Source organism: Dermochelys coriacea, chromosome 3 (genome assembly GCF_009764565.3).
Source record: "Dermochelys coriacea isolate rDerCor1 chromosome 3, rDerCor1.pri.v4, whole genome shotgun sequence".
NCBI lineage: Eukaryota > Metazoa > Chordata > Testudines > Dermochelyidae > Dermochelys > Dermochelys coriacea.
Window position 1 is genome coordinate 209,326,758 of NC_050070.1, and position 13,199 is coordinate 209,339,956.

The 13,199-nt window shown below is 47.0% G+C and overlaps 1 protein-coding gene across 1 annotated transcript in view; it reads right to left on the reverse strand.

The window, feature by feature from the left end:
• Positions 1-1,245: 1,245 nt before the first annotated feature.
• FBLN7 (fibulin 7) overlaps positions 1,246-13,199 on the reverse strand; it is a 44,171-nt gene continuing 32,217 nt past the window's right edge. The window contains exons 6-8 of the mRNA XM_038396674.2: positions 12,855-12,992; positions 8,751-8,889; positions 1,246-7,360 (exon numbers count right to left, since the gene is read on the reverse strand). Of these exons, the coding sequence (XP_038252602.1) occupies positions 6,988-7,360; positions 8,751-8,889; positions 12,855-12,992 (650 nt within the window). The 3' untranslated portion in view covers positions 1,246-6,987. The remainder of the gene's footprint in view (positions 7,361-8,750; positions 8,890-12,854; positions 12,993-13,199) is intronic.

Here is a 13,199-nt window from a genome sequence, read left to right on the forward strand (position 1 = left end):
CAGTCTGTCATCAACTTCCCATCTCAGCAATTCTGAAGCTAAGAGGATGCTGAAGGTAAACTTCTGTGGCAAGGCAATTGCTGACTATCATAACCCCCCTTACCTAGGAGTCACTCTCAATCTCAGACTTACCTATCAACAACATGTGAAGCAAGTAAGCCATAAAATGAAGATTTGCATCAATATCATCCAAAAGCTAGCAGATTCTAGCTGGGGTTGTGATGCTCGAATGTGACAAATGGGGACGCCGGCTTGAGTTTATTCCGTGGCCGAGTAGTGCGCACCTGTTTGGGGAAGGAGCTCACACATGGACTTCATTGATATCCAGCTAAATGTGGTTAGAAGACATGTAACGGGCACTCTGAAATCATAGATTCATAGATACTAAGGTCAGAAGGGACCATTCTGATCATCTAGTCCGACCTCCTGCACAGCGCAGGCCACAGAATCTCACCCACCCACTCCTATGAAAAACCTCACCCATGTCTGAGCTATTGAAGTCCTTAAATCATGGTTCAAAGACTTCAAGGAGCAGAGAAGCCTCCCTCAAGTCAACCATTCCCCATGCTACAGAGGAAGGCGAAAAACCTCCAGGGCCTCTCCAATCTGCCCTGGAGGAAAATTCCTTCCCGACCCCAAATATGGCAATCAGCTAAACCCTGAGCATATGGGCAAGATTCACCAGCCAGATACTACAGAAAATTCTTTCCTGGGTAACTCAGATCCCATCCATCTAATATCCCATCTCAGGGGATTTGGCCTATTTACCCTGAATATTTAAAGATCAATTACTTACCAAAATCCCATTATCCCATCATACCATCTCCTCCATAAATTTATCAAGTAGAAACTTAAAACCAGATAGCTCTTTTGCCCCCACTGCTTCCCTTGGAAGGCTATTCCAAAACTTCACTCCTCTGATGGTTAGAAACCTTTGTCTAATTTCAAGTCTAAACTTCCTGGTGGCCAGTTTATACCCATTTGTTCTTGTGTCCACATTGGTGCTGAGCTGAAATAATTCCTCTCCCTCTCCTGTATTTATCCCTCTGATATATTTATAGAGAGCAATCATATCTCCCCTCAACCTTCTTTTAGTTAGGCTAAACAAGCCAAGCTCCTTAAGTCTCCTTTCATAAGACAAGTTTTCCATTCCTCGGATCATCCTAGTAGCCCTTCTCTGTACCTGCTCCAGTTTGAATTCATCCTTTTTAAACATGGGAGACCAGAACTGTACACAGTATTCCACTGTGCTGGCTTCCAGTCTTCGCAAACATCCTTCCTCCAACCATCTGGTGAGAGATGGCAATGTTTCACAAGTGCAAGAAAGCTCTCACTAACCAAAAGCTCCCACTCCATGACAACCTGGTTCATACACCTCGCACTTGCTGTAAGTCTTGCTGACCATTCGGGGCAGCTGGAGAAGCTCTTCTGTCATCCAGTTTCAATCCAGAAGACACCTGGTGCATACAGGTTCTGATGTAAACAACAAGCTCCTCATAGATGATCCCACTATTGAACCCCCTGGTTCCTTGCTCCATCGAAGACAGTGGATGACCATCAACCATATGAGGATGTCACATGGAAGATGCGTGCACCTGATGCACAAATGGAGAATCAACGATTCACCACAGTGTGAATGTGGAAACCTCCAAAGCATCAAACATATTGTGAAGAAGTGCCCCATCTTTTCATTCCCCGGAGGTCTAGCAAAGGTGCACTCTGCATCTCCTGAAGCCCTCGAATGGATTTCTGATCTTTGTATTAACTTGTAAATGTTGCTATATCCAGCTGAAAAAAGAAAAGTCAGTATGGGAGGATTTAGGCTTCTTAAATCCCTCAAAAATTGCATCTTCCAACCTCATTTGTGGCTGACCTCATGCTCTACATCCTTCAACCTCAGCTCTTTTAAACCTTCTGCAGAAGCGTACCTTCTTCTGCACGTTGGACATGACCTCACCATTGCAGTCATCTTGTTCTTTGCTGGTGCAAGACTGCAGCTTGCCAGGATCACCTCATTTGTGACAAAGCAACTCGGGAAATAACATCTGCTCTTGTGAGATTGCAGATAGGGCATACTGCAGGAATGAAAATCAACAGAGAAGGGACCAAGATATATCCTCTGTGCAAGCTGTGTCTGGAGCATGCTTTAACACTTTCCCACACTGTTCGATGTAATATTGCAAGGAAAGTGAAGCTTTTCAGATCAAACACCCTTCCAGAGGACCCCATGTGAGTCTCCCAATTCATTCTCAAACTTCATGGCCTGATATGATCATTGCGGGACAAGATTATGACAACAACAACTGTCACAAGCCATTCTTACTAGAAACCATTTTAATTAATGCACACACTCTAAACTGTCAGAACTGTTTCCCCTGCCCGGTCTCTCTCTGGCCCTAGGATAAACAACCCCAGAACAATAATGATTTGAATGTTGTCACTTTATAAAGCTCAGAAATTCAATTTCCCAGTAGCTGAGCTACAAAGGGCAGACTCTGAACCACTGAAGTCTGGATCTGATGCTGCCGTCCTGTATAACTTACCTACTGCTCTAGGCTGCATTCTCTTCCTTATTGTCCCAGCACTGAGAATGCTAAAGAAGCTCCAAACCCTGCCCTGGATCAGCAGGAAGGAGATCAGATGCTGCCAGTTGGCACTGGGCTTCAGGGTTTCTGGGGAGCCTTTTCATTCTGTCCTGTGGTTCCCTTGTCTGCCTGAATCTTTTTACAGTGTGAAGACTGGCCCATTGCTCTGATGCAGCCTCCTTATCTATTGCTTGGGGGAGACGCTTGTGCTGATGATCTCATTTCCATTCTAGTACCTTCTGGCTTGCTAGTTTCATTCATTTTCGTGTTCCTGGCAGTAGCAAGTCATGGGCCTCTGACCGTGGGTGTCTCTGCCCCAGGCCTGACCCTGATCCAAATTCTGGTTGAAACATTGACCTCAATTCTCCTCCCCTGTTTCTTTCTGAAGTTGTCACTTGTTTCCCCTCCCACCACCTAGCTTTTGATGGCCATCCTAGTGCTCCAGCTATGGCTGTGGTGGCTGCGGGCATTGGCCATGCCTGTCCTAGAGCTGCTCATGTGGGTGCACAGTTTAAATCTCCCAGTCCTCCAAGGGAGGGCCAACTAGGTCACTTCTGTCATGGACTAGGTCTCAAAAGCAAGCCCAAGGCCACTCTCAAAACCAGAGCTATATGTGCTGCTGCTTAACCAGGAGGGATCTCTCTATATTCAGGTTCTCCTATTGGCACCCAGCAATCTGAGCGCCTCTTGGTTTTATTTTGTTTGAGTGACTGGAAAAGCTGTGCCAGGATATTGAGGGGAAGCGGCCCAAAGAAGCAGCGTGTTTATGAAATCCAGTTTAGTCACAGGGCATTTGTTTGCCCAGTCTGGCCGACAGTACTTACAACTGAGTAGATCTGGGGAACTGGTCTTTTACTGAAAGGCGGGCGAGGGGTTCGGCTGCATTTGATTGGTTAAGCTCACATGCCCTGGCCAGCAGGGTCACACTGAGCGCTGATAGGAAACATGTTTATCTTCTTTCTCCCTCATTCATTGCCCAGCACAGAGCTGAGAGACGGTGGCCTTCTGACCAGCAGTGGGAACCAGGATGGGACACGTACAGTAAATTAAGAACATTTCAGAGAGCTCATCTGTGACCTCCATATCCAGCAATGCTGATTGCCAGGGGGGAAGCAGCGCTGTTTTGTCTCTGCAGTTTCATTTACTTGACAAGTCAATGAACTCCCTCCAATGCCACAGAATTGGTTTGAAGATATGACACAACTCAGTTCTTGAAGGGGAAGTGCCTAGAGCACTGGACTGGACCTCAGGAGATAATCAGCCACTGGCCTGCTGGGTGATCTTGGGGAAGCCCCTTCACAGCTCCATGACTCAGTTTCCCCATCTGTAAAATGGGAGTAAAGCACTTTGAGATCCACTGATGAAAAGTACTATGAAAACTGGGTATTATGATTGCCCACAAGGCGTTGTAGAGGTCCAGGCTGTGCTTTACTGCTCAAGGGGTGTGAAAGGTCAATCAGGGGCTGAGGTGCCAGGGGCTCCCTATTACCCCTGCACAGCAACAGGGCACCAGTGTGTTCTCTGGTTCCCGGCCTCTCTGTGCTGGAGTGCTCCTGGAGCCCCCAGGAGAAGTGCATGTCTGCCTCATTGGCTGCAGATATCTGTGCTTAAACGGACAGGAGAGAGCCTGTCATCTGTCTTCGGGATGGTTGCATCCAGCTGTAACACAGCTGCACAGGGCTAAGCCCAAGAGAAGTTATCGGACTGGTAGAAAGTCTACAAAGCAACATCCCAAGTGCATGTGTATTTAGATTAAACAACAACGTGGATTTCAAACTCCAGATGTAAATTGCTTCAAGATTATGCAAAGATAATGGGCCAGAGTCTTAGCTGGTGCAGGCAAGTGTCTCAATGGAGCTACCTCCCATCTACACCGGTGAAGAATCTGGCCCAATATTGGTACCATTTGCCAGGGAAAAGAAATGCCCAGGGTTCAATACTAACCACACCACTACAGGGTTATTTGTGGGGCTATGCACCAGGGATCTGATCCAAAGCCCACTGAACCCAAGGGCAAGATTCCCATGGCCTTCGGTGGTATTAGCTCAGGCCCCACTTGGGGGAAAGTCTGTGGGTTTGAGTTTCCCATGAATGTGCAGAGGGGGTTTCCTTAGAAAATTGCATCAGCATGAGTAGGTGGTGTATGTCAGACCCTCCTATGTAGACGTGTGAGCATGGCCCCTAGTCTCCTTCCTGTGTCGGATGATACTATAGCATAAAAGGAAGGAGCATGAACCTCTCACCCTTGGATGCAGGTGCTGGAAAGAAACAGACACATTTCATCTTGTTGATGAAGGAAGCTTGAGAAGCAGCCATTGGAGCAACGTGCTGAGGTACCCAGGTGATGAGAGCAGGCTTAAAAAATGAACAAACCAACAAAAAACCCAAATCCTTAGCTGGATGGCAGTTGAATGCACACCACATTCTGCAGCCAGCTCCATTGTTTATCAACCCACTGAGACAAATTCTTCCTAGGAGTAATACCATTGATTTACCCCCGGGGGGGAATTTGACCTATGTGCTTCTCTAGGGCTGCAGGAGTGAAACTGGGAGCAGAATGTGTCCCAAGCACTGTAAGATAGCACCCGCTATTCTGCATTCCAAATGCAAGATGAGGGGCATGGTGATGTCACAAAACCGGCCATTTTCATTGTCTGATGTGAGTGCAGGGGGAAAAAAAGTCTAAAAAGAGGTGGTTTGGGTCTAAATTGTGAGCTCAGTACACATCTGGAGTAACTCTACTGAAATCAATGGAACTATGCTGATTCACACCAGCTCAGGATCTGGCCCGTAGAATTTAATGCAGAATGAGCTCCTTCCAATAGTTTTTAGAACCATCCAAGAGAATTCTATAGCAGGGCTCCACTAAAAGGGGTGGGGATTGGGGGCTCCATCAAACTCTATGGGAGAGATCAAAATTTAGAAAGTTTAGCATCTATTACAATTCAAAGGGTATCTTCATAAGAGGAATTTAAACCTTAATTGCTTTCTCATAAATATATATTTTAACAAATACTCTTACTCTGAAATGTTTCTTTAAAAAGGCAAATAGCTCATGACAGAGAGTAGAACAGACCTTGACTTTTTATATTTTTTTAAAGGACATATGGTATCTCCATGCTATCTGTGCTGGGTGTTTTCTGTTAATAAAGCCTCAAATGCCTTATCCCTTTCGGGGAGGGAGTCAAGGTACTATTACCTACTAACTGTAATCTGTAATTGTAGCATGGTGGGCTATTGATATGGATTATTTTGGTGCCATGTTACCCTGTGCTAAACATGAGACTTGGATTCTAACTCTGGTTATGTTACCAGTTAAAGCAATTGGCAGTCTTAGTCTACTCCCCTGGAGATCCAGCCACACCGCAGAACTCCCACACATTGTTATGCAATTCAGAACTCAAGGAACTTCATCCCGCACTGCTGCACTGATGGCAGCTTCCCACCCTGATTTGACCCTGGAGCACGATCATGCCCTTGGTAGGCTGTGCTCAGTAGCAACACACAGAACTAGAACGACAGGAGAACTGGAGCCACTCTCTGGAGCTGTCTTGCAGAGAATCTTACAGCCCTGGGTACCAAGCCCAGCCTGTGCTATCATCTCTTTGCGCTTGTGTACGCTCCTATTCAGCAAACTGATTCAACTGAGTTTTCTAAAAAATGTTCATGGTCTTAGTTAATTGACATCTACAGACTTCAACCCTTTATTGGGGCAAATGCTTCGGGAGGCCTTTTTAAGGGGATTGGATGAGGACAAAGGAGTTATAAGCAACATCCCATTGGTTCAAAGATGTCACACTAGCCCGTTTTTCAATTGGTGGGGAGGTGTCACTGATAACTGCTGGGCATGTGGCCTGCTGCTAGTCTGACTGCAGGGCAGGGCAGCTTTCTGGGCGGGTGCAGCTGCTGGAGAGCACATGATTTCATTCACACTTCACTGGCTGCTTTCCATGTACGTGAGTGTAAAACCAGCCAGGAGATGGAGCAGACAAATCAATCAGAAATCTGATGGAAGGATATTTACTCTATGGAGGTTTATATAGGCTATAATCTGGATTTCATTGCTACATCTCTGTTACTATGATTAGTGTTCCTGGAGGCATGTGCTACAGAAGATGGTGAGAAGCAAAGTCAGAAGTGTCCAGAGTCAAAACTTCCCAAGAACAAATGAGTCTGAGATTATTGCAAGCCCCATCCTGGCATTGCCAGAGTAATGTGGTTTGTCTTGTCTCTCAGCACTGGGCTTTTAAGGTCCTGTTTTTTAGAACTGCTGCAGTGCCGTGGCCTTTCATCATTTCGAAAAAAAGGAACTTCATTCGAGTCAGTGCTGAAAGAAAGCGAGGGATGAACAGGAACAGTCCTTGCGGCTGTTTATTTGCTGACTTGCAGAAATTGTATCTCTTTAAAACTCATAGGGAGACACGAAGACTGTGATCTTGGAGACGTGCTTCGCCTGGAAGGTGCGATCCAGATACTCAGACATGTCCACCTCCACCTCAATGGTCTGGGGTCCTTTCAAGCTTTGCACAAGGATCAGTTCTCCTGTCTGACGATCGGAGCGCTGCATCACGAAATGCCCTCGGTTGTTGCCCCCAATAATCCCAAAGCGCAGGCTGTCAGGCCCAGGCCGGCCTGGGGCGGAGGCAGTTGCCATGCGGAAGAGAGGGGTGGGGGTTATTAGGTTGGAAGGCAGAGGGAGATAATGGAAGGAGATGGACTTTGGGGCATGATGGCACAATCTGTTGTCCATTGGGCAGGGGTTGCGTTCACATTGGCTAGCAATGAAAGAAAGGACAAGGGTTAAGGCAATCCCGGAAGTGGGAAGAGCCTGTGCACTTAAGTTGTTGCTGTTGGGCCGTTGTGTCCTGATAAGCCATTAATGATCATGTGAAGAACTGTCACGTTTATTGCCCACCCATTTTCTAAAGCACCTTCACCAAAGTAACCTGGTGATAAAGCAGCACTCACATACGAACCCCCCAAGCCACGGGAGACTCACGGCCCTCGTGATCTGAGGCAGCACTTTCATGGCTTGGATTCCTGAAAAGTAGCAGACCAGGGGCCAAATTCTGTTCTTAGTTACACCAATGTAAGTCTATGGGATCTCCACTGAAGTCAATGAAATGAATTTGGATTTATACCTCTGTAACTAAGGACAGAAACTGGCCCACCAGCCACTGAACTAGGGCCCCCCAACCTAGAAGCATGAGCCTCTCTGGGTATGTCTACACGGGAGGTGGGAGCCAGCCTCCCAGCCTGGTAGGCAGATTGTACTAGTGGGGCTTGGGCTAGCTGTGTGGACATTGTGGCACAAGCAGAGCCTCAGGCTAGCCACCTGAGCTTAGGCCCCCCATCCTGCTTGCTGGGTCTGAGCTCCGGGGAGTAGCCCAGGCTTGCACCAGTGCCGCGATAGCCATGCTGTTATTCTTAGTGCGCTAGCTTGAGTGGAGCTAGCAGGAGTCTGTTTCCCTGGTCGGGAGGCCCGTTCCCAGCTGCAGCTTAGACAGATCTTAAGAGAGCTGGAGCTAGAAAGCCAGGCTCCGTAGTTGGGGCTGTACCAGACATCCAGTGTGGCTCAGACACGGCAGGGGACATGAAACCCATGTTGGCCAGTGGGTCACACACAGGTCTCTCAGTAACGCCTGGAGGAGACCAAGGCATTAAGAAGGGCTGGGTATTGCAGCTGAGATCTGCTTAGGTGAAGCTGAGGGTGGAAACCAAGGAAATCAATGGGAATTTTGCCACTGACATCAGCAGGGCCAAGATTTCACCTGAAGAATGGTATTTAACCCTATATTCATCAATGATACAGCCCAAAGAGGCCATTGTGAGTGACCATCTAGGTTGTCATCTTGTCTAGCACAGGCCATAGGATCTCCCTGAATGAATTCCTGTTTGAACTAGTTCACCCCTCTGCAAGATGCTCCCCAATTTTGGATTTAGCCAAATGAAGAATTGAACTAACTTCCAGCCGAACAACCTGGGAAGGGAGTTTTTCTCCTCAGAGGAACCCTGTCCCTCGGGATGACAGTGATCTCCCCAAAGCAGGCCTGTTTTAACAGCGTCATTCAAAAAAGGTAAATACCCCATCGAGCTTTTCATCCATTGGCTGTTTTCTCTGGCATGGCCAGGGGGTCGATTCTCTTGCAGTCCCCTACTACTTACAATGGCGATGTTCTCACATAGCTGGCATTGCCGCTGGGCCGAGGGCACTCGGCACTGACGCACTGGAAGCCCCCTCCTGTGTTAATGCACGTCATGCCCCTGGTGCAGTTGTGCTGGGACAGGCTGCACTCGTCTATATCTGCAAAACAGCAAGATTTGAACAGAAAGCGCCAGAGGGAACCACTCAAAGTGCAGAAAAGTGACCATCGGTTGGCACTGAGTGCCTGACATGGCCGTCGACCTTCAGCGACTCCTATAAAATATGCTCCCTTTTACGAAGAGAAGGAAGGGGTCATTTTTTAGAGTAGATTTGCCCTAGAAGACTTCCCGCAGCAGCGTGACTCCGCCTAGCATTATATCTACCTCATTAGAAACAATTGTAACGAACATTAAATGTTGTTTTACTGAGCTGGAAGGGTTAACACTGATTTACTCCATTATCACTCACTCTTGCCAACCTACATTTCATCTCGTTACTGGGGAAATTTGAGTTTTTGGCTCAGAGGCTGCTCTTATCCCCTTTTAGCCTATTACCATCATAACGGCTTCTAAAGAGATTAAATGGTTAAATATAAGGAAGAAAACATGATAGCAGCAATTTTCACCTGATCCTTCTTCCTCTCTTTACCTTGCTGTCAGCACCTTCTAAATATACATTACCCGTCTCCAGCAAAGTGAATTAAAAAAAAAATCTAATGAAAATCATTCTGACTTGATTGAAACACTAGCATTCTCCATCTCTTCCTCTCTTCTGTCCTTCTGGCACATCATGGGATGCTTTTTGTACTATAACCTCTGTCCTTAGATAGTTAATCCTTGCTAGCCCAGGAAAATCAAAGAAAGGTCTAAACTAAAGCAGAAAAATGAAAATCTATTTTTGCGACAAATTTAAAAATTACAGAGTTGTTTGAAACTGACCTATTTTTGTGTTTTTTTAAAAAAATGGATAGAATATTTTATTTGAAAATCTTACCAAAGCATTATCAAAAATTGTATGTTTTCAAAAAAAGAAAAGGAGTACTTGTGGCACCTTAGAGACTAACAAATTTATTAGAGCATAAGCTTTCGTGAGCTACAGCTCACTTCATCGGATGCATTTGGTGGAAAAAACAATCTCTCCTCTGTTTTTTCCACCAAATGCATCCGATGAAGTGAGCTGTAGCTCACGAAAGCTTATGCTCTAATAAATTTGTTAGTCTCTAAGGTGCCACAAGTACTCCTTTTCTTTTTGCGAATACAGACTAACACGGCTGCTACTCTGAAACCTGTCATTATGTATGTTTTCAGTAACTGCTCCTCCCCCTCCCCCAAAAATTAAAAGGCTCTAAATTTTTCACAAAAAACCACAACATTTTGACGAAACTGATGCTTTTTCAGAATGAATTTTTGAAAAAAGGCTATTCTTTGACGAAAATCTGTTCACCCAAACAATTTCAACCAGGTCTAGTCAAATCTTTTAAAATAACCAGCCATGTTTTTCTCCTGTGATTTCAAACTGGAACAGGTGCAGAGAAGGGCTATGTGGATGATCAGGGGACTGGAGGGCCTATTTTATGAGAGGAGGCAAGAAGAACTTAGCCAAGCAAAATGAAGGCTGAGAGGGGATCTGATCACTCTCTCTATAAGCACATCCAGGGGGTAAATACCAGGGAGGGTGAGGAGCAATTTAAGCTAAAGGAAAATGCTGGCACAAGAACAAATGGGGATAAACTGGCCATGAACAAATATAGGCTGGAAATTGGAAGGAGGGGTTATAGCCCAGTGTAGACAGTGCTAGGTTGATGGAAGAATTCTTCTTTCGACCTAGCTACCGCCTCTCGGGCAGGTGGATTAACTATGCTGATTAACTATGCTGAGAACCCTTCCCGTCCGCCCCAGCAGCATCTACACTAAAGTGCTACAGCAGCAAGAGCGTTTCAAGTGTAACGAAGCCCTTTCACTTGACCTGCCAACTGCTGTGAAAACTGGAGGCTGCCTTCCTTCGCTAGCTGGTGAACTCCAGCTAGTGACACATCTTTTATCCCAATGAAGACAGGGCCACACAGATACATTAGCAGCCAGAGGCTAAATAATGTGCTTCCTAAAAAGCATACTGGCCCAGCTCTCAACTCTGCGCCATTCGATTCACACAAAGGGAGTGGACACTGCCCTCAACTCCCATGTGGGAGAGTCCCCAGCTGGAGAAGAGCCAGCCAATGGTCAGCTGCTGGGCCACTGCCCTGCACCCCTGGAAAAGGGATGTCAGTGGGAGGAAGGTGTTGCTGGAGTCCAACCTAATGGTTCCTTCCTTCCTTTCCCTGCCACACTGGATAGCTCTTTGGCTGTGTCTACCCTACTGGGCTCTCAACGCTACTCCAGCTACCAGAATAGCAGCCATGTTAGTCGGTATCTGCAAAAAGAACAGGAGTACTTGTGGCACCTTAGAGACTAACAAATTTATTTGAGCATAAGCTTTTCCACTGCATGCATCCGAAGAAGTGAGCTGTAGCTCACGAAAGCTTATGCTCAAATAAATATGTTAGTTTCTAAGGGGCCACAAGTACTGTTCTTTTTATTCCAGCTATGTGAATAACGTTAACTGGAGTCAACGTGGCTTAGGTCAACTCACTGCAGCATCTTCACTGCATTGTGTCGAAGAGAGACGCTCTCTCCACAACTTCCCTTACTCCTCTCGTTCTGGTGGAGTCCTGGAGTCGACTGGAGAGTGCTCTGCCGTCGATTTCACGGGTCTTCTTCATTAGACCCACTAAATCGACTCCCAGTCCACTGCATCAATCGCAGCAGCACCGTAATGAAGACAAGCCCTTTATCAGGGCACAGAATCCAGCAGTGACCATTCACCACTACTGCTGACCCCTGAGCATAGACGCTGACTTCCTCTCGACCTGTGGGGTGCTCGACCCCCCATTCCACCCCAGGCCTGCCCCCATTCCACCCTTTTCCCCAAAGTCCCACCCCTGCCATGCCTCTTCCCGCCTCACCCTGCCTCTTCCCACCCCCTTCCCCGAACGCGCCTGGTTCCCGCTCCTCCCCCTCCCTCCCAGCACTTCCTGCACACCGCGGAACAGCTGGTCGTGGCAGGCGCTGGGAGGGAGGGGCAGGAGTTAATCGGGGGAGCTACCGGCAGATGGGAGGCGCTGGTGGGGGAGAAGGGCAGCTTGGCTGCTGGTGGGTGCTAAGCACCCACTTGTTTTTTTCCATGGATGCTCCAGCCCTGGAGCGCCCATGGAGTCGGTGTCTGTGCCCCGGAGCATTAAAAAATCATGAGCCACACCACAAAAAATCAGGAGATTGGCTTCAAATCATGAGATTTTTTTTAGTTTGGTTTCTTTTTATTTATCTCCTTGTTTTTGAGCTATTAGAATCATGTTTTCCTAGCTTTTCTCCACAGCAAGGAGGGCCAGACTTGACTTCTATGTAAACAAAAGCGGGGATTCTCACCAAGCCACCTGATGCCTGGAGTTGGGGCTTTCAGAAAAACACCTAATATTGCAAGACTCATGATAAAATCAGGAGATCTGGAAGCATCGAGGCCTTGATTCAACAAAGTACTAAAGCACATTTTGAGTGGGGAAAATCCCACTGCTGCTCCCTTTTACCTCTCTCCCCCACTTTTTTTCCACTATGAAAGGGTAGAAAAAGGTAAAAAATGGAAGTGAAAAGGACATTTTTGACCAGCTTTATTAAAGACACACCTTCCACAGGATTCAGGAATGTGTCCATTTTGATGAAATTCCACCTGGTTTTCTGGCAGCTCACCTGCTGGCTCCTCACCAGTCGGCCTTTGAGGCTGAAGGCCCAGCTCCCAGGCTCACTGATCCTTGGCAGCCTGGAATTACCACTCTCCACCCAGCTCTAACAATGGGTACAGGCAGGGTGAAATCCTGGAGTCAACTACACTATGTGACGATTTCAGCCCAGTGAAGTCAATGGGAGTCTTCCTATCTATAAAATCTCTGCACTCTTTCGGCTGGACCCAGCAGGTCTTTGTGACAGGAAGTTACAAATTAAATCAGAAAATAATACAGCTTCTTGAAACGTACTTTTGTTTCCTGCAGCAGGCCACGGACTGCCATGCCTAGCTATCCGAGAGCGCTGGCTCACCTTCACAGCTTTTCCCATCTCCGAGGAGCTTGTATCCACTGGGGCAGGAGCAGCGGTAAGAGCCAGGAACGTTGACACAGGCGTGCATGCACAGACGAGGGGCTCCCTCCAGCTTGTAAACCTCACACTCATTTACGTCTGCAAAGGAAACACACTGTCCCATACAATGCAGACCCTGAACAAAAAGGTCCATCCCAGCAAAGAATTCCTGCTGACTATCATTTTGCTCTTTGCCAGGACAAGAGCACCTGGGAATAGCAGCAAACTGCTTGTTTCCTCTCAAGAGTGGCCAGGAGTGGACCACCATGGAGAACCAAGTGAAACTGCAAAGACACAGTGTTGCCA